The following is a 21,476-nucleotide window of genomic DNA, read 5'->3' on the forward strand; positions in this document are numbered from 1 at the left end:
TGCCGCTGTCATTCTAGCACAATCGGTTCCGTCTCAACTTCGAAGCCAAACTTGACAGGGTCATTCATGTCTTACTAGTTTTGGAAACAACAACCAAAACATATGCAAAATTTAAAGGTCATGGATTCTTTCACTGTGGTTTCAGTTCAGCACTGTTGCTCTCATGTGCTTTTGGCAGAACCCAAACCCTCCGGAGGAGACTCTAAGGGCCTCCAGGCCGACCTGCCAGTCACAGGAGAAGGCGGGTTCTTCCCGGTGCCGCGCTCCAGGATCAGCTCTGTAGCTGAGCAGGCTGGAATGGTTGGTTCTGTGCGATGAGCTCTGAGCGCTGCTGCTGGGTGCTGTGAGAGGCGCTCAGGCAAGCTTTTCAACGTGGTGAGCGCAGGGTCACTGCACACAAAGGGGAGGAGCTGTCGGGTGGGCCGCAGGAGCTGGAGAGCTGGGTCTTCCCGCGGGCTGGATGGGAGATCAGGCGGGTAGGCTAGCAGAGGACAGGCACGAGTGCTATGGAGATGCAAATCTCTGCAGTTCTAGAAAAGGTCTGGCCCTGGACCCTGGACTGAAAGCCTGGGCCAGGAAACACAATGCTGTGTCTGCTGTACACTCTAACCCTAAGGGAGGTGTTCATGTCACTCAAGACTCACTGGCCAATGAGGGCTTTCAGGAGGACCTGCCAGTCAGAAGAGGAGGCGGGTTGTTCCGGATGCCGTGCTTTAGGTTTCGCTTTTGCGCTGATGTGGCTTGGCTCTTTCCGTGTCCTGTGCTCTGAGCGCTGCTGCTGCTGGATGCTGCGACGGGAGCTCAGGCAAGCTCCTAAGTCAGGAGATGGTGAGACAGGGTCAAGGCCCGCAATGGGGAGGAGCAGGCGGCTGCGCCACTGGTGTGGTAGGTCCTCTCTGGGGCTGGATGGTAAGTGGCGGCCAGATGTCACCACGTGTAAGGTCCTCTGTGGTTGTAGTCACTCTCTGAACCCAGTTGTGGCCTCTGATTAACTTCACAATGGGGGCAGCATCTGGGCAAACCATTTCGAGCAGGGGCTTGTGTGTAAGAACATCCTTGGCAGGATGTCAAACTGGGAGAGTCCCAGTTTTTCTAGCGTCTTCTACAAGTTCTGCCCTTAGCATTTAACATTTCGGGGTAAAATTCATTTTGTGGAGGTTGTAAAAGGCATCTCATGTGTTGGGTGGGGCTCCAATATTAAAATGTGATGTAGAAAGGTAGAACTGATGGTATAAAGGATTGGCCAATGTTTAGATTATAGTAAGAGGCACCAAGCCGAATTTAGCTGAGGAGGACCGCCTCTCAAACACCCCACAGGTGAACAGTGTGCTAACCAGGCCTCTTAGAGGTGTGTGCTACACATGTTTGCCCACCATAATTGTCCAGAAATCTGGCTCCAAAATATGATAAAGGAGACAGCACATATGTACAACCAGCCACTACTTCCATCCCCATTACACACACACACACACACACACACACACACACACACACACACACACACCCCACTCCAAGCTTCTAACAAGCTGCTCAGTGGGGCATGACAGGTTCACAACCAACATCAAGGCCTGGTGTTCCTTAAAGTGCCAGTTTTCTTCTTGAGAAAAGCATAGTTTTGCCACATAGGCAAGACTACATCAGGCGACAACTCTCTGACAAGGAAAAAGACTGTTGTGTTGAGGGCTGGCCTGATGAAGCAGGGCTTTCTATGAGGCCCTCCTGTATGGAGAATGACAGAGCTCCTTCTCCACCCCAGGAGCATGCTTGGGAGAGGCAGTAACAGCCTGGAGACTAGGACTTGGGAGCTGTCCCTAAGGCCCCTATGCACTGGGAGTAGAGCTCCTTTTCTAAAGGCAGGAGCATGCTCGGGAGAGGCTGGGAATGGTCTAGAGCGAGGGTCTTTGGGGAGGGGTTGCTTCAGCTCCTGAGAACCCAACTCATTCTCTCACATGGGGCTGTGGCTATCCATCCCAAGTCCACTGTGGCTTGGTCAGTAATGTTTTTAGATACCCTGTGTTCCCTTGCGCAACATTGTTTTATTAAACTCCTGAGTTAGTCCCATTGTGTAGTGGTTTCTGCTGGTGTCATAGAAGTCTTCCATTTTCCCCATTGTTTTCCCTGTAAGTCCTATACAAGATGCTGTTGTTCAGAGGCTTAGTTGGCATAAGACGTAGCTGTGGAAGACCTCCTGCCCTGGCTTTTCTACTTTCTACCTGCTACTTTCCCATCGTCTCATCTTCTGACACCTTCAAGTCAGGACCCTGTCACTGAAGAGTGACCTGCTGTTCTCAGAGCGCTGATGTACTTAACAAATAATTCACTGGGCGTGGAGGTGAATTAGTTTAATCCCAACACTCGGGAGGCAGGAGCAGGCAGGTTGCTGTGAGTTCGAGGCCAGCCTGGTCTACAAAGCGAGTCTAGTACAGCCAAGGCTACACAGAGAAACCCTGTCTCAAAAAACAAAACAAAACAAAACAAAACCAAAAAATAATAATTCTGGTCTGGGAATATTTTGCTGTGTAAATGTCCCATCGGTCTGAGTGGCTAGACTTGCAGTGTCCAGCTCCTTATTTAAGTGTTTCAAACCATAACCTGCGGCCTGAACCTAAAAGAGACTAAAGGCTGACAGCGTATGTGGAATGCGAAATATGTCTTCAGATGGCTCTTCTTGTGTGGGCAGTGATTTCTCCTTAGGGAGGCATAGTGCTTCCAGAACAGCTGCATCTTCAGCCTTTCAGAAAGATGTGTCTGAGACAAGTTGTTTTGACTTGGACCTGGTCTGTTACTCCCCAGGGCAATGACCTTGTGTTCCTATTGATGAAAATTTCTAAATTCTTTGTTTTGTTTTCTGAGACAGGGTTTCTTTGTGTAACCTTGGCAATCCCAGACGTGAACTCAGAGATCCACCTGCCTCTGCCTCCTGAGTGCTGGGATTAAAGGTGTGTGCCACCACTGTCCAGCTTCTAAATTCTTTAGTTAAAGAGCTGTACTATTTTAAAGAAACCCATTTGAGGCATGTAGTGAACTTTTCATTGTACTAACAGGGAAATGAGTTGCTTGTGGAGAGTGGCTTCTGCCTTCAGGCCAGAGTAGGAGGAACAGCATACTGTGTACTGTGCCAGGCGAAACAGCAGAGGTAATAGCTGGATCGCAGACTACAGGTTAAGGGAGTCAGCTGCAGTGGTCACCCTTATGGGGAAGGACCTTCCTGAGGCAGAGTGAGTGATTTTGTAGTTTCCTAGCATGTATTAATTCATGCATGTGAATAAAAACAGACCAGATTGGTGGGACTACACTTTGGGTGGGTTAACTGGAGCCAGTGCATATCGAATTTCCAATTAAGGAGTGTCCTATGTAGATATGTGCACTCCTCCTTGACGTAGTTAAGTCAGGTCAGAAATTTGAAGCACGTGTCATTATCTGTACCTGGGTGTGTCAGGATTTAGGTGTCCGCAGCTAACTTTGCACTTAAGAGCAAGGGCAAACTATCTCATTAATGTCATTCCCTCTACCAAGGAAGGCCCTCTGCTTTTTCAAAGCCAGTATACCTGTGTGTTTTATCAATTTTAGTTATCTTAAAAAAAAAAAGTCATTGAGCTAGAAATGATCATAATGAGTGAGTTAACCCAGAAGCAGAAAGAGTCAAATGGTATATACTCACTTATATCTGTACACTAGCCCAAGGGGCATGTCCCATGAAAGCCTTCACTTACCAGGAAACTGGCACAGAGGGGAGGACATCCTATTGAGACTCTGGATGAGAGAAGCATGGGAGAATAGCAAAGTAGAAGGATCCAGAGGGTCCTAGAAATCTACAAGTAGAACATGATAGGCAGATTTGGGCCCAGGGGTCCCGCTCAAAGTAAGGCACCAGCCAAGGACAATACAGGCGGTAAGCTTTAAACCCCTACCCAGATCTAGCCAATGGACAGGACATTCTCCACAGTAGAGTGGAGAGTGGGATATGACTTTCACACAAACTCTGGTGCCTCATATTTGACCATGTCCCCTCAGGGGGAGGCCTGGTGGCACTCAGAGGGAGGATAGCAGACTACCAAGAAGAGACTTGATACCCTATGAGCATATAAAGGCGGAGGAAGTCCCCCTCAGGCACAGTCATAGGGGAGGGGAGTAAGGGGAAAATGGGAGGGAGGGAAAAATGGGAGGTTACAAGGGATGGGATAACCATTGAGATGTAACAAGAATAACTTAAAAATAAAAAATTTTTTAAACAGTCAATTTTGGGATTACTTTTTAAATTTCATTTTCTTTATGCATCACTGCTTTAGTCTCTTATTTGTCTCTATTCTCCAATGTTTCTTAGTTATTTATAATTTCATTCCTAGAGCAGGCATGGCATGTGGCGCACTCCTGTAATCCTAACACTCAGAAGGTCAGATCGCTGTGAGTTCAAGGCTATCCTGGTCTACCAAGTGAGTCTGGTACAGTCAAGGCTACACAGAGAAACCCTGTATTGAAAAACCAAAAAAATAAAATAAAATAAAATAATTTTATTCCTTTTTTTTTTCCTCAAGGGTTTTCATATTTGTTTCTGTTTAGAGCAACATCACCTGTAGCTCAGCCTTTCCTCATGCTATGTAGTAAAGACCGGCTTTGAGCATCTAATCCTGCCTCTTCTGCCCAGGGCCTGGAAGACAGTTCTGTAACTCCTTTCAGGCTGGGCCTTGCCCGGTCAGCAGGAAAGAAGACACCAGTGAGTGATTGTCTTCCAACCTCCCTGGATTTTTTTTTTTTGCTGGGGCGGAGATTACAAATAAAGAGGAGCCTGTGTAGGAAGTGAGTTCACAGACCAACTTTGAAGCTGGTGTTAGTCACAACACAGAAAAATAGAAAGAGGAAAGAAGGTGGCAGCTTTCTTCCTTTGACAGCAGTTGCCTTGAGCAGTGAGTAGTCAGGTGAATCAATTTTAGACAATCTATAAAAGTCCAAACTGGTCATTTTTTGGGGGGGGGAGTGGGTCACAGACCAAGAGAATCAAGAATCTGGTTGAGGAACCGAACTTAGTTTTAGAAACCAAATTTCTGTCACCACGCTAGCTCAACCAACACAGAAGATCGGGACAAACTGCTGTGGCTGCGCCTAACACGGATGTCTGAAAATGCACACCGTGAGAGGAAAGGTGTGAGTCACACTTGGTGTGTTCTAGTCTGTATGATTGGCCCCTCAGGCGTATTGCATCATAAAGCTTGTTTCAAGTAGTAGAAATAATATCTGAGATTATAAATCACTTCAACTATTAAGTCTTGAACCCTGGGACAAATGGCTGATGTGCCCATTGACCAAATCAAAGCGGACCTGTCTAACAGGCTCTCCCAGCAGGCCTCAGTCCCTACCTTTTGCAGGGTTAGGGTTGGCATGGCCTACCCTCTAGCCCAGGGGTTGGGATGCCCTTCTCCCAGCTGTCCTTAAGTAAGCCAACCATTTTGGTGACCTGGTCTTTTTTGCCTTGTTTACTCTCCTGGCCTCTTGGTCTGATCCTCCCTTCCTCCCTCACATGGCTCGGGCTCATGCCCACTCTCCTAGATGTCCTTGGCTCTGGCTAGGCTCTCCTTTTCCTCTACAGTAAGTGTGCTGCTCCATCATGCTGAGGAGCAGCCATGGCCTTCCTTTTTATATTCGCCTTCCATTAACCATTCCTTGCATTCAAATTCACGGCCACTTTTTGCTTTTTTTTTTTTTTAATTTAAATTTTAATTTATGTGCATTGGTGTGAGGGTGTCAGATCTTAGAGTTACAGACAGTTGTGAGCTGTCGTGTGGGTGCTGGGAGTTGAACCTGGGTCCTTTGGAAGAGCAGGCAGTGCTCTTAACCACTTAAGCCATCTCTCCAGCCCCACTTTTTGCTTTAATTGTTGTTACTGTTTGACTTTGACTAAAGTTTGCCTGGAGGACTTTCGAGCTATGAGGTAGAGATGGCTGCACTGGACATTGAATGTGTAGTGGAATGTGTGCATAAAGGACCCCGTTGCCTTGGAAGAGGAACAGGAAGTGCTTTGGGAGACTGGAACATTCTATTAAATACCAACATCCCAGACTAGGTCTCTGTCTGCCCCTAGGGAGGAAGGAGAGAGCTGGGAAGGCTTCAGTTGTCTGCATCATTTGATCTCTGGTCCCCCAGTATAGGAGCTGCTCCTGTCCCCAGGCCCACCTGGGTTGTCCAAGGCAGTGAGGGGCTGTGGGCAGGCCTAGCAGTCAGGAGCACCAGTGGGAGGTAGCTTGCAGGTTCTTTGCAGGATTCTCCTCAGCTGCCTCTGTGGCAAGCTCCGAGGAAAACCACATGGCATGGCATGGTGAGTGTGAGGCCCCTGTCTCCAGGCCGGGAGGAGCAGGTCTGCGGAGATATCAGAGTCTGATCCGCTGGGAGTAGGAGGGACCTTGGGTCATGAGGTCCATGTGGTGATCTGGGCAGAGCCCTTGACCTCTGATCCTCTCTGAGTGCAAATCTTCCTCCTGGGAGAGGTGGGGGTTGTGCATCCCCGGCAGGGGAAAGCAGTGGTGTTTATAAAATCACTATCAGGTGTGCACACACAGACAGCCGTTGCTTTTGGTGTGAAGTAGGAAGACAGGTTGGAAACCTGAAGGTCTCGTTTCCAGAAGTTCTGCATTTTGCATTCCCCAGTTTTCTGTGACAGATTTTATTTGTAGTTTAGAAACTTGGGGAAAGGTTATAGGGAGCAACCTTCAGCAATACTTGATTAGAATCTTTTTGACCTTTCCACTACCACCAGGCACAATAGCATGAATCAGGGAAATTCAACTCCTGGGTACAAAAGTAGTTTCTGTGATGCAGGGGTGCCCTGGACCACTCCAGCCGGATATGGGGGTCCGTGGAACAAGGGGCTTCGAAGACTTGGTGGGTAAAGCTTCGGTGGGGAGGAACAGAAACAAGCACAGAGGCAGTTTGAATCTGAGTGTATTTCACAGCTTTTAGGCAAGAATATTTATACACAGTGAAACAAGTATGTCTTTGTGGTTACAGCTCTTGGAAGATGGGTTCAGCAAAGCAGTCAGGGATAGAACAGATAACATCATTGTTTTGTGTTACTTGGCACAGTAAAGCATAAGATCATCCAAAGTTGGTAGCATTCTACCAAGAGCAGGTTAATCAATTTTTGTGGTTAATTATTGTTTAACATCTAGTGCCTAAGTCTATGTGAACCTTCAAGGGGTGAATTTAAACTATTTTAATTCTTTTCTATTTGAGACTTCTTTTTCTCTAGGTAGGTACTTTATGGCCAATATTTTGTCCGTATCATTTTACTAAATAGTCCAAATTCCTGTTACTCATCATTAGTTATTTGTTAGTTATTTCTTAGAATCCTGTTGATTCTTTTTTTTTTTTTTTTTTTTTTTTTTTTTTAGTAAGAAGACAGCAAGGAGGCCAAGCCCTCTCAAGGTGCTCAGCCCCATTTAGGAAAAAGACACGCTCTCTCCATTAATCATAATCCATCCACCGTCCTCTTCATAAACTCCCGTACAAGGCAGAGGTGGATGTGGAGTAATAGCCAATCTATATGCACCCTTAGTATCTGGGATACCAAAGCCGACTCCCGACAGCATATGCATTGCCATGTGGAGTTTTTGCTGTTGGAAGAGGTTTGTAAATAATTCATGAGCTCCCCTAGCAAAGCATCTTTCTATAGCGCGATAACGCGCTGGTTTCTCTGGATATAGGGTCACGCGGGGGACTCCGTCTCAGGGAACATTTTCATATCCGTTTTCCCGCTTGGCATCTCAGCTCAGGCTATGAGGAACATCTCATGAGCGAGGAACGGAACAGATAAAAGTAATTGCTAAGAAACTCCAGCCAAGTGCACTGGCTAGGGTCAAACCACCATGACCCGTTCCAGGGGACTTCTTGTGAAGTTTTTGCCTCAGCCTGCGGAACAGGTCACACAGACTCCACTGGAGTTGGCGTGGCCCAGACGGTTCTCAGGTGTGCATGGTGCTGGGCATGTGGACAGGACAGATTCCACATCTTGTGCCATAGTCCTTGTGACAGGAAGCAGACATTAAATTTTTCTTCAAAATTAGTGCAAAACAAGCTATTTAGGTGTATAATACAAACCATGAACTGTTTCTCTTTTTTAATTTTATTTAATTTTTATTCACTATATACCCTTGTCATAGCCCTGTCCTTGCTTTCCTCCTGGTCCAACCCTCCCTGCCTCTCCCCCTACAGCCTCCTCTATTGCTCAGAAAAGAGGAGCCCGCTTCCCATGCACCCCAGCTCATTAAGTCCCATCAGGATGTTGCCTGTCCTCTTTCTCTATGGCCTGGCAAGACAGTCCGACCATAGCGGAAGTGATCAAAAAGCTGGCATCAGAGTCCATGTCAGAGACAGCCCCTGCTCCCCTTACTAGAGGACCCACATGAAGCCTGAGCTGCCCATTGACAGCATCTCTGTAGTGAGCCTAGGTCCAAGTCATACATGGTCCTTGATTGGTGCATGAGTCTCAGCAAGCCCCTCTGAGCCGTGATCAGTTGGTTGTATTGGTCTTCTTGTGGAGCTCCCATCACCTCCAGGTCCTGTTTTCCTTGCCATCACTTTTCCACACGACTCCCTATGCTTTGCCCAGTGTTTGGCTGTGAGTCTCAGCATCTTTGCAAACTGCTGCTAGGTGGAGACTCTCAGAGGACAACTCTGCTAGGTTCGTTTTTGTAAGCATAACAGAGTACCATTAATACTGTCAGGGGTTGGCTCTCTCCCATGGGGTGGTGGGTCTTGGATTGGTCTCGGCATCGGTTGGACAGTCCCTCAATCTCTGCTCCATCTTTCTTCCTGCACATCTTGTAAGCAGGGTCAATTTCGGGCCAAAGATTTTGTGGGTGAGTTGGTGTTTCCCGTGTCCTCTTCAGTCACTATGGGACCTCCTACTAGGAGTCTCTGCTAGCGTTCCCTCATATCTTCCCAGGAGCCTACCCTGACTTAGGTCTCCATCTTGTCACAGAGATGCCCCTGCCCACAGTTTCTCTTTTCCCTGGAGGCCTCTGTTCTCCTGACTCCACTCTCCCCAGGTCACATCTCCACCCTCCTTTCTCTACGCTCCCCCTCTGCTACCTGGTTCCCTCTAGTCAACCTTCTCTTCTGCCTTTTCTGTTTCCCTTTCTGAGTGATATTTGAGCGTCTTCCCATGGGAGATCCTTCCATATTCTGATATCTTTCTCACTTTCTCCAGAAACTTGAAGTTTTTGTCATACAGATCTTTGACTTACTTGGTCAGGTACACCAAGCTACTTTACACTATGTGTGGCTGTTGTGTGAAGGGTGTGGCTTCCCTTATTTCCTTCTGAGCCCCTTTGTCTTTTGTATACAGGAGGACTACTGACTTCTTTGAATCAATTTTGTGTCCATCCACTTTGTTGAAGGTATCAGCTGTAGGAGTTCTCTGGTGGAAATTTGGGGGTCACTAATGTATACTATTATATCATCTGCCAATTCGGATATTTGACTTTTTCCTTTACAATTTGCAAACCTTTGACTGACTCAGGTTGAAGAGACATGTCTGGTCCCTGATTTTAGTGGGATTGCTTTGAGTTTTTTTCCATTTAATTTGATGTCGGCCATCTCCTTGCCTTCATAATGGGCCTTATAGCCCTGATCTCTCCAAGGCTTTTTTTTTTTTTTTTTTTTGGTTTTTTTGGTTTTTGAAGACAGGGTTTCTCTGTTTGGCACTGGCTATCCTGGACTAACTTTGCAGACCAGGCTGGCCTCAAACTCACAGCGATCCGCCTGACTTTGCCTTGGAGTGCTGGAATTAAAGGCGTGCTCCATCACCGCCTGGCTCTCCAAGACTTACTTTCTTTTATTTGTTTTGTTTTGTTTTTGTTTTTTGAGACAAGGTCTCTCTGTGTAGCCTTGGCTGTCCTGGACTCACTTTGTAGACCAGGCTAGCCTCGAACTCACAGTGATCCACCTGCCTCTGCCTTCCGAGTGCTGGGATTAAAGGCTCTCCAAGACTTTCCTAATGAAGGCGTATTGGATTTTGTCACAGGGTTTTTCTGCATGTAATAAAATAACTGTGATTTTTTTTCTTTCTATTTGTTTATATGGTGGATTGCACTGATGGTTTTTCATGTGTGTTTAACTATTCCTGCATCCCTGGGATGAGGCCTACTTGATCACGATGAATGGTATATTTGATGTGTTCTTGGGTTCAGTTTGCAAGTATTTCATTATTTTTTCATCAATGTTCATAAGGGAAATTGGTCTGGAATTCTCTTTCTTTTGTGAGTCTTTGTGTGGTTTAAGTATCATGGTGACTGGCTTCCTAAACTGTGTTTGGCAATGTTTCTTATGTTTATGTTTTGTGGAATAGTTTGAGGAGTGTTGATATTAGGTCTTCTTTGAATGTCTGGTAGACTTCTGTGCTAAAACTTATCTGGCCCTGGGCATTTTTCTTTGGGAGACTTTTGATAACTGCTTGATAAGATTGTTTAAATTGTGTACCTGATCTTGTTTTAATTTTGGTAAGTGAAATTTATCATGAAAATATTCCATTTCCAAGCTGGGCGTGGTGGAGCATGCCTTTAATCCCAGCACTCGGGAGACAGAGGCAGGTGGATCACTGTGAGTTCGAGGCCAGCCTGGTCTACAAAGCGAGTCCAGGATAGCCAAGGCTAACACAGAGAGACCCTGTCTCAAAAAAAAACCAAAAAAAAAAAAAAAAAAAGAAAAGAAAATATTCCATTTCCTTTATATTTTCCAATTTTGTGGAATGCGCCTTTGTGATTTTCTAAAATTTCCTTTGTGTCTGTTGTTATGTCCCCCTTTTCATATCTGATTTTGTTAATTTGGATACTCTCCCTCTGCCTTTTAGTTAGTATGGCCAAGGATTTGTGTATCTTGTTGATTTTTCTCAATATTGATTTTTTGCATTGTTCTTTTTGGTTCTAATTTATTGATTTGAGCCCTGAATTTGATGATTTCTTGTCATCTATTCCTCTTGGAGTGTTTGCTTCTTTCTTCTTCTAGAGCTTTCAGGTGTGCTGTTAAGTTGCTAGTATGGGATCTTCCCAATTTCTTTCTTCCTTTCAGCCTTAAAAAAAACAACAACATGGGGCTGGAGAGATGGCTCAGCGGTTAAGAGCACTGACTGCTCTTCCAGAGGTCATGAGTTCAATTCCCAGCAACCACATGGTGGCTCACAACCATCTATACTGTGATTTGATGCCCTTTTCAGCACTGTATGCATAATAATAAATGAATATTTAAAAAAAACAACAACATACATTTATATTATTACACATATATACAATAAACTACATATAGCAAGAGCAATCATGAAAGAACCAGGAATTATATATGTTACATTTATGGTCTTTTGCCTATTTGTATTTGACAACTTTGAAGAAAACCTGTTTCCTATCTTGGTGAATCTAAAATTCTGAATGTAAATCAATATAATTTTTTTATGAATGTGCTTAGTGCTATGAATTTTCCTCCTAGTACTGCTTTCATTGTGTTTCATAGCTTTGGGTATGTTGTGCCTTCATTTTCATTAATTTAAATTTTTTTTTTCTTCGGTTTTTCGAGACAGGGTTTCTCTGTGTTGCCTTGGCTCTCCTGGATTCGCTTTGTAGACCAGGCTGGCCTCGAACTCACAGCGATCCGCCTGCCTGTGCCTCCCGAGTGCTGAGATTAAAGGCGTGCGCCACCAGACCCGGCCCATTAATTTATTTTTTATTTCATTCTTTACCTAGTTGCCATTATATAGGGAGTTAATCAGTTTCCGTGACTTTGTAGGCTTTCTCTCGTTTCTGTTGTTGAGCTCCAGCGTTAATCCATGGAGGTCTGATAAAATACAAGGAGTTTTTTCAATCTCTTGTGTCTGTTGAGGCTTGCTTTGCTACCGAGTCAATGGTTGATAGTGGAGAAGGCTCTATGAGGTGCTGAGAAGGTGCTTCTGTGTGTGAGTGAAATGTTTTGTAGATATCTGTTAGGTCTATTTGATTCATGATGTCTGTTAGTTTCATTATTTCTCCATTTAGTTTGTGTCTCGATGATCTGTCCATTGGTGAGAGTGGGGTGTTGAGGTCTCCCGCTGTTGATATGTGGTGCCGCTTGCTGGGAGGGTTTGCTGAAGGAGGTGGGACAGGAGGATGTTTCCTTAAAAATCTGTTTTCTTGCATATGCTATCTGAAAATGTACATTTCCTCATACTGGTACAGACTTTCATCCAGTCAGTAGCCATAGGAAACCAAATGCAAAACAAGCATCTTTTAAGTGCCTGGTTCCAACCAATTATGAATGCCTGTGCCGGAAGCCCCACCCCCACCCCCACCCCCGCGCCCGCGTGCTGCCCTAGAGACATACAGCCTTGGTTCTCCCTGATTAAAACCGAACTACCCCCTGAAGTGGTTCCTAGAGTGTCTGATCTCTGTTGTACTTGCTTTGTTCCTCTTGCCTGGGTGGGCTGGTGGCCAGCAGGCCTCAAGGGAAGGGGAGAACCACGCTTTGTGGCATTTTGGAGGGGAGCTTATGGAAGCTTTTTTAGAAACCTTTCCAGATTCCTTAATTGGGAATGCAACTTGAGTGTATCTACTGTGTTGTGGTTGAAACTTCTCAGTCCGCTTCCCTTTTGTGCTGTCCTGCCCTCCCCAATACACGCTCTATCCCTAACTGACGAAAGATACACTCCAAGCAACTGCTATTCAATGCTGAGGCACGTTGCTGGCCTGATATTTGTGTAGTTTTAGTTTGTTGGTTTTGGTTTTGATTTTGAAGATGTAGTTTTTCTGTGTTGCTCTGGCTGTCCTGAAGGTAGGTATGTGGACCAGGCAGGCCTTGACTTTAGAGGTCCAGTTGACTCTGGCTCCAGAGTGCTGGGATTAAACGCTGACCAACATGTCTGGCTTGTTTTATTTTTATACTGTTAACTGATGGGCATGGAATGTAGGTTTCTGTATATGCAATCACATGTTGTTGTGCTGATTTTCATCTACATCTTGAATTTTGAAATTTGGCAGAGAGTATATTGTTTCTCAGATGGCACGTATTCATGACACTAATGGTGCCTGAGCCTTCTGAGTCATTGAATTGAAGGTGTGTGACATTCTTCCTATCAGTTATATTTGTTTTGAATGTTTTCGAATGAATAGGAGTGTTTTGCCTCTTTGCATGAATATGTACGTAATGTGTGCCCGGTCTTCACAGTAGTCAGAAGGTGTACCCAGAACTCTGCACGTGGTATAATGGACAGGTGTGAGCCCCCATAGAAATCCTGGCAGTTGACCCCATTATGTGCAAAATCAGTGAGAACTCTTATGTGAATATCTCTCCTACCCTATGGTACCTATTATGAAGATTTTTATTGCTCATATTTTCATCTGCCCATTTGTAACTGTTTAACCCTGCGTTCCCTTACACTAACGCCACATTTATGTTACAATACAGAACTGCAATGAATGTATAATTCTTAGAAACGTCAGTAAAGTACCTCTGAGCTCTTTATCTCTTTTGTTTGTTTGTTTGATTGATTTTGCAGGGGAGTCAGGCTCTTAATATACGTACCTCTTACTGTTTGGAGCTGGTTGCATAGACCAGGCTTGCATCCACCTCAATGAGATACACCTGTCTCTGCCTCCTAATTGCTAGGGTTGAAGACATGAGCAGATACACCCATCTTGCCCATCATTTTTGTAGTAGTTTTTCATATACTTTTTCTGGTTTGGGCTCAGTGCTGTTGATCTATCTGCTTGCCCCCTCCCAACCACTCGCACCACTGTTAATTGGCGTTTCTCTTGCGAAGCTATATCCTATTCGAAGGGTGCAGCAATGACAGAGATGAACCTCATTATTCAGTTTCTTTCTAAAATGACTTGGTGATTGTGTTATAACTTCCATGTCAGGTAATAAGTAGCGGAAGCACCAGAGTTATATGTCAATGAAGTATGTATTTGCAGTGTTGTCATATCAAGCTTTTTGTTGTACACATATATGGGATATTTTAGGATTCATTGACCTACGATGATGTGAATGTGAACTTCACTCGAGAAGAGTGGGCTTTGCTGGATCCTTCCCAGAAGAGTCTCTACATAGAGGTGATGCTGGAGACCTTCAGGAACCTCACAGCCATAGGTAAGACAGTGAATTTTCTTTCACTTTTTAAAATAAGGGAACGATTGTTTCTTTGTTATTGATGCTTTTCTATAATTTCTATTGAGAATGAGGAAGAATGATATGAATAAATCAGACAGGAAAGTAAGGTTCACTTAATATAGAAAGTTACATTTTGTCTAACTTCCAATAATATATCACACATTTTTTGGTGTTATATTTTAGGCTGCAATTTGGAAGACCAACATATCGAAGAGCATTGTAAAAGTTCTAGAAAGCGTGGAAGGTAATTTACATGTGCAAACTGGTATGAACATGCCTCTGAAGAAACGTTAAGGTATCCTGGAAGTTTGAAAGAAAAGCAACAGGCTAAAAGAGCTTTAAGATTATCAGTGATTATTAATTCTCACACAAGCATGTACCTCATGTCAACTGTCTGATTTCCGTGTGTAATACATTGCTCTAAATAAAGAAGACAAGGAACAATGCTTAGCAGGCATCATCATTTGAATCATAGCCCCATAAGAACTAGGCTGGAGAACTGCCAATGTTTCCTTTCACACTAGTTAGATATTGCAAAAGATACAGAATAGTAATAAGTCTGTCTCTGAAACCCTTCTTTTTCCTTTCTTTATTTTTTTCTTTTGTTTTTCTTTTTATTTTTTTTTTTATTTTGGTATTTCGAAACAGGGTTTCTCTGTGTAGCCTTGGCTGTTCCGGACTTCCTTTGTAGACCATGCTGGCCTCAAACTCACAGAGATCCACCTGCCTCTGCCTCCCCGGGGCTGGCATTAAAGGCGTGCGCCACCACTGCCCAGCATCTAAAGCCTTTGAATAAGCCAATAGTCCACAGTAAAGCTGGTGTTACTCATATACTGTAGTGATGTGCTGAGTTTTTGGAGAGGACAGTTATGAGAATCAAGAATGTTGTTGTAGAGAAACTTCAGTCTCTTTGCCACATGTGTGTGAGGAACAAACATTTAAACCATGTGACTGTGATGTGCGGCCCTTTCATTCGTTATTCTTTTTTAAATAGTTATAGCATATGTCCTAGAGGATGCAAGCCACGTGAGCATAGGGATAGTGAAAGAAGCCATAGACCTCCGTCCCTCTCTCTCTCTCTCTCTCCCTCTCTCTGCCTGAACAATTAGAAAAAATGTAGGAGTGCCCCCTTGAGTAGACTTTTTGAATGTGATACCAGTTTACAGTTAATTGGTATTTCAACTTTATTGGGAACATCCACAAAATTGCACTTAAAAATCCCCATGAGGTGGCTAGAGAAATGGCTTAGAGGTTAAGAGCACTGACTGCTCATCCAGAGGTCCTGAGTTCAATTCCCAGCAACCATATAGTGGCTCAGAACCATCTATAATGTGATCTAATTCCTTTTTTTTTTTCATGCAGCCAAGCACTGTATACATAATAAATAAATAAATCTTGGAAAAATATTTTTTAAAAATCCCCATGAGTACTAGGAATATGAAAATTCTCCTGTTTGTCCTGGTTCACTTTACAAATGTAGTATGACCGTACTATAGGAAAATTTATGAATGCAATCAAGGTAGAAAGGTCTCGGTTGTTCCAGTTTTCTTTAAAAATGTAGAAGTTCTAATATAGAAGAAAAGGATGCTATAAATGTGAGCCAAGTAATACATTGTCCGTTATCTTCAAAGAGGCAAAAGAACCCATCATGGAGAATGAATATAAACTAAGTGACAAATCTTTAAGATCTGATTCCTCTTTACCGTAAGACCAGATATAAAATTAATCCATACAAATATAGGCATTCATGAGTGTGATGAATGTTGTAAAGCTCTCAGATGTGCCAATTATTTTTGCAGGCATGAAAGACGTCATACTGGCAAGAAACCACCTGAATATACTCAAGATGGTAAATCCTTTGGCTATCAGAATCATCCTCTAAGGCATGAAAGAATACATACTGGAGAGAAATCCTGTGAAGATATTCAATATGGTGAAGCCGTTGCATATCGCAATAGCCTTCAAATACATAAAAGAACACGGACTGGAGAAAAACCCTATGAGTGCAACCAGTGTGGTAAAACCTTTTCACGAGGCACTCATCTCTCAAGACATGAAAGAATACATACTGGAGAGAAACCATACAAATGTAATCATTGTGATAAAGCCTTTTCACGGCACAGCAGTCTCCAAATTCATGAAAGAACACATACCGGAGAGAAACCCTATGTATGTAGTCAGTGTGGTGTAGCTTTTATATGTAACAGTAGTCTCCAAGCACATAAACAGAAGCATGCTGGAGAGAAACCCTATGAATGTAATCAATGTGGTAAGGCCTTTGCGTGTCGCAGTACTCTCCTGTCTCATAAAAGAACACACACTGGAGAGAAACCCTATGAATGTAATCACTGTGGTAGAGCCTTTGCACATCACAGTCATCTTCATATACATAAAAGAAGCCATACTGGAGAGAAACCCTATAAATGTAATGAGTGTGGTAAAACCTTTGCACGTAACAGTCATCTCAAAGTACATAAAATTACACATACTGGAGAGAAACCCTATGAATGTAATCAGTGTGGTAAAACCTTTGCAGGTAAAGGTCCACTCAAAGTACATAAAAGTACACATACTGGAGAGAATCCCTTTGAATGTAGTAATTGTGGTAAAACCTTTCTATATAAATCTCATCTCCGTGTACATAAAAGTACACATACTGGAGAGAAACCCTATGAATGTAATCAGTGTGGTAAAGCCTTTGCACGTAACTATTACCTCAAAGTACATAAAAGTACACATACTGGAGAGAAACCCTTTGAATGTAATGAGTGTGGTAAAACCTTTGCACGTAACAGTCATCTCAAAGTACATAAAATTACACATACTGGAGAGAAACCCTATGAATGTAATCAGTGTGGTAAAACCTTTGCACGTAACGGTCCACTCAAAGTACATAAAAGTACACATACTGGAGAGAATCCCTTTGAATGTAATCATTGATGTAAAACCTTTCTATATAAATGTCATCTCCGTGTACATAAAAGTACACATACTGGAGAGAAACCCTATGAATGTAATCAGTGTGGTAAAGCCTTTGCACGTAACTATCACCTCAAAGTACATAAAAGTACACATACTGGAGAGAAACCCATTGAATGTAATCAGTGTGGTAAAACCTTTCTATATAAAAGTGAACTCCATGTACATAAAAGTACACATACTGGAGATAAACCCTTTGAATGTAATGAGTGTGGTAAAACCTTTGCACGTAACAGTCATCTCAAAGTACATAAAAGTACACATACTGGAGAGAAACTCTTTCATTGTAACCAATGTGGTAAAACCTTTGCATGTCAGAGTTATCTTCGAAAGCATGAAAGAATTCATCCTTGAGAGAAACCCTATAAATGTATTCAATATGCTGAAGCATTTTCACATTTCTATAGCCTTCTTGGTCAGGAAGGATTTCATACGGGAGAGAAACCTTGTGGATGTATTTAATATGGTAAAGCCTTTGCACTTTTCTGTAGTCTTCATCATCATGAAAGTGTGTATAGTGGAGAGGAATTCTATGTAAGCGATGTGGTAAAGCCTTGTGTTGTGGGTTCTGCTGAGATCCACCACAACTCAAGGACCACATTAATGCAAATGACAAAGATTTATTGTAATCAAGTTGCTACTGCTCGTTCAGGGTGATGGAACATAGTGGGAAGCTGAACTGTGGCGCCTTGGCCCACTCCGCAGCCCCCCACATCTTCATACCGTGACTCTTGAGCCAGCATAGACAGCTTTTAAGCTTGAAAACCTCGAATAACTATGCCAAGTTACAGCCACATTTTCCACCGGTCAGGATTTAGGAACAGGGGCGTTCCTATGTAGTTGCTCCATGTCAGCTCATACAGAATGTAGGTTTTAGAGTCTAACCAATCGTATCAATATGTTCTTTTGTGATTAGGAACAGGGATTATGTTTTGAGGAGCAAAAGATAAATACGAGAAGTCCTGGTTAGGAACAGTCATATTTTGGGTAAGAAAGGATGAATAATGGAAGCTTGTCAGGTATTCAGAACTCTCCAACTCCTGTGGGGCCTGGGAACTTGAGCACAGTTTTACCCTGTGACTAACAGGAGGCAGATAAGTCTTTAGGACCAGTTTCTTTTGCTTGTTCTGACATTTGCATATCACATTTATCTTCAAATACATAAAGAACAGATCGCATAGGGAAGCTATGAATAAACATAGTAGTGTGTAGTCGTGGTCTTCAAAATTATGAAAAAATCTCATATACTGCAGAGAAACCCCATAAAGTTAGTCACTGTGCTCAGTTTTACACTTTATGGTATCTTTATACAAGAATAAAACCTTTGATGTGTATTCTATCTGTTAGAGCCTTTGCTTATCACAATAGTGTTTGAAGATCAAAAAGAACTCACACAGAAGGGAGTTTATGTCTATAAAGGATTTTGGAAGAAAAAACTACTGGAGAAAAACCCTTAGAATGTAACAGTGTGGTACTATGTCATTGCACTTTCATTCAGTTACCCAAGATTATTTTGGAAAGAAATGTGACAAGTGTCAACAATCCCTTGAAACATTATGATGTCCCTCTTTATTTTGTTTGGACTTGCAAACTCATGGACAAAAGCCCCAAGAATTTAAACAATAATGTAACCCTTTTAGATGTTACAATTCTTTTCAGTTGTGTGAAATAACTCACCCAGGCATAAAATGTTACGGGTTTGTATTGGTGCCTTTGCTGTTGTTGTAATTAAACCCAATGTCTATGGCAACTTATAAAAGAGTTGATTTAATTTGGCTGATGGTTCTAGGTGGGTATGGGGTCACCATGAAAGTGGCCACGCAGCCAGTGTCACACATGGCAGCTGACGCAGGAATCTCAGGGCTCATATCTTCCAGCTCCAGCATGAAGTAGAGTGGGGACTAGAAATGGTGTGTGGGTGTAGCTCTCAAGCCCACCCCAGGTGACACATGTCCTCCAGCAGGGCAGCATTTCCTAAATTGTCTGAAGTGATATTACCAACTGAGAAGCATTAGCTTTCCTGACTTCAAGCCTACAGGCTTGCCTTCTGTTACACGAACCAATACATTATGAAGAAACTTGTGTAGGTAAGCCTTGAGGTACCTCAAGAGCTGAGTTACAGGAATAAATGCTGACACAAGGAAAACATTCATGAGTAAAATTTTATTTGTTTAGCAAATTGTTTTAATTTAAATTTTAGACGTCATTGCAGCTTTGTGTGTGTGTGTGTGTGTGTGTGTGTGTGTGTGTGTGTGTTTGTGTGTGTGTGTGTGTGTGTGTGTGTGTGTGCTGCTTCCAAAGAAAATTGTACCCGTGGATCTTCTTATAGCAAGAATCACAGGAATTTGAAAAAAAAAAAACCTGGCCCTGGCACTAGTCATGAACTTGTCTTTATTACACAGCTATCTTTCTAGCCCTCTAAATATCTTAAAGCCTATATATGTCATCTTGAAGTCAGGAAGTAGGAAAGAACTCAATACAAGTGAAAACCATACTCATGTAAATGATTGGATATAGACTTTATACATCTTCAGTTTAAGAAAAAAAAAGTCTTGTTTCATCTTTTTTTCATCATAGTCTTGAAGGAATTAAGCTTTTTACCATATTCACTCAAGTGTAATAGCAGAGCTCACCAACTGTGGTTGTTGTTTGTATTTGAAACATTTGGGGTAGGTGTTGATGTTTGCTGTATGTGTGGCACATCAATTTACAGAAGTTTATTAGGCTGTTTTGATCTTTCTTCTGTGGCTGCTGTTCATCTTCTATTGCATTTTTACTTGGTGACGGGTGTTGGTTGTTCTGCTACAGTGTACAGAGTGGTCTGGCCATCATCTAAGTGGTCCATTGTTTATTTAAACATCAGGCATCATCTGAACATCCTTTTCAATAAAGGGTTCCTGTGAATGGTTGGTGGGTGACTGCTCCTGGTTTTGCTTTTCATATTTCCACAAACTCCGTTCAGAGTTTGCTGTTTCTTATCCAGCTTGGGTTGACCATCGTCATTAGTCAAGGCTGCACTTTCACTCTTGATTCTCATGTGGTATCTCGTGATTGTCAGCCCTAGTGTGGACGATGTATCCCCAATGTCAACACAGTTTAAGAACGTTAGTGTTGGGGCTGGAGAGATGGCTCAGTGGTAAGAGCACGGCCTGCTCTTCCAAAGGACCTGGGTTCAATTCCCAGCACCCACGAGGTAGCTCACAACTGTCTTTGACTCCAAGATCAGACACCCTCACACCAGCACACATATATTAAAATATTTTTTTTAAAAATGAATGTTAATTTTAAAATGCTAAATAGAAGAGAATGTAAGAGACATTAAACACATCATATGTGTATCCAAAGCAGCATTTTCGTCTATCTGGTAGAGATGTGATGAAGTAGGATAATTAGCAATTATCTGTTTATCTCATAACATGGCTTGATTGGTATACATATAATTATTTGCTGTTCTATGCATCTTCAGATTCCCATTACTTAACAATTTGGCATTTCATCATGAAGTACTGTCTTCTACGGTGATGACTTATAGATGCTACAGCAGTAAGATTGATTAAAGAAGCCAGGCGTGGTGGCACACACCTTTAATCCCAGCACTCGGGAGGCAGAGGCAGGTGGATCCCTGTGAGTTCGAGGACAGCCAAGGTTACCCAGAGAGACTCTGTCTTGAAAAACCAAAAAAAAAAAAAAAGATTGATTAAAGAAACATTCTGTGTGTGTGTGTGTGTGTGTGTGTGTGTGTGTGTAATATAATTATCGGCTTTAGGTCATGACATATATGTGGAGACTGGGAGACAAATTTGAGGGCTCTACTCTGGCTATCTTTATATGATTATCAACGTCAGGTTTCCAAATTTACATCCCACAGACAACTCCCACTTAGCCATGTCCATGTGCTCACATAAGATTAGTTGAAACATTACACCAGCACAATATTGCCTTTTTTTCAGATTGTAAACATTGTCATCTCAAGATGGAGAAAAATAGGGCAATTTAAGTAATAAATCCTATTTGCAAATGAAAATGATATACTGCTATTTTTATGGTGTTTTTTTTTTATTCTGAGGAGTAGGCACTTTCTCACAAGTCAGTGCTAGAGAATTGCCTCAGTGGGTAAAGTTGGTTGTTGTTACATCTGAAGACCTGAGTTCAGTCTCTGAGGTCCACATTACTCCTTCTATTTTTTTTCTCCTATTTTTACACTTGGGCTGTGGCAAATGCACAGTCCCACACCACCAAATGCATAGATAATTTTAAAACCCAAATAAGGGACAGTGAGGTCACTTGAACCAAATGACCCCTTGGGCTTCCTGTCTAGAACTCACACAGAGGAAGCAGATGACAGCCGTAAGTTGTCCTTTCCTGACCACATGCAC

General features: G+C 42.9%; 1 protein-coding gene across 1 annotated transcript in view; it reads left to right on the forward strand.

The window, feature by feature from the left end:
• The first annotated feature begins 385 nt into the window (after positions 1 to 385).
• Positions 386 to 21,476, forward strand: part of LOC311587167 (uncharacterized protein) — a 68,199-nt gene continuing 47,108 nt past the window's right edge. Inside the window, exons 1-5 of the mRNA XM_084763665.1 lie at positions 386 to 909; positions 4,347 to 4,433; positions 13,974 to 14,100; positions 14,305 to 14,365; positions 15,921 to 17,059. Coding sequence (XP_084619791.1) covers positions 826 to 909; positions 4,347 to 4,433; positions 13,974 to 14,100; positions 14,305 to 14,365; positions 15,921 to 17,059 — 1,498 coding nt within the window. The 5' untranslated portion in view covers positions 386 to 825. The remainder of the gene's footprint in view (positions 910 to 4,346; positions 4,434 to 13,973; positions 14,101 to 14,304; positions 14,366 to 15,920; positions 17,060 to 21,476) is intronic.

Source organism: Acomys minous (genome assembly GCF_964271855.1).
Source record: "Acomys minous genome assembly, chromosome: 16".
NCBI lineage: Eukaryota > Metazoa > Chordata > Mammalia > Rodentia > Muridae > Acomys > Acomys minous.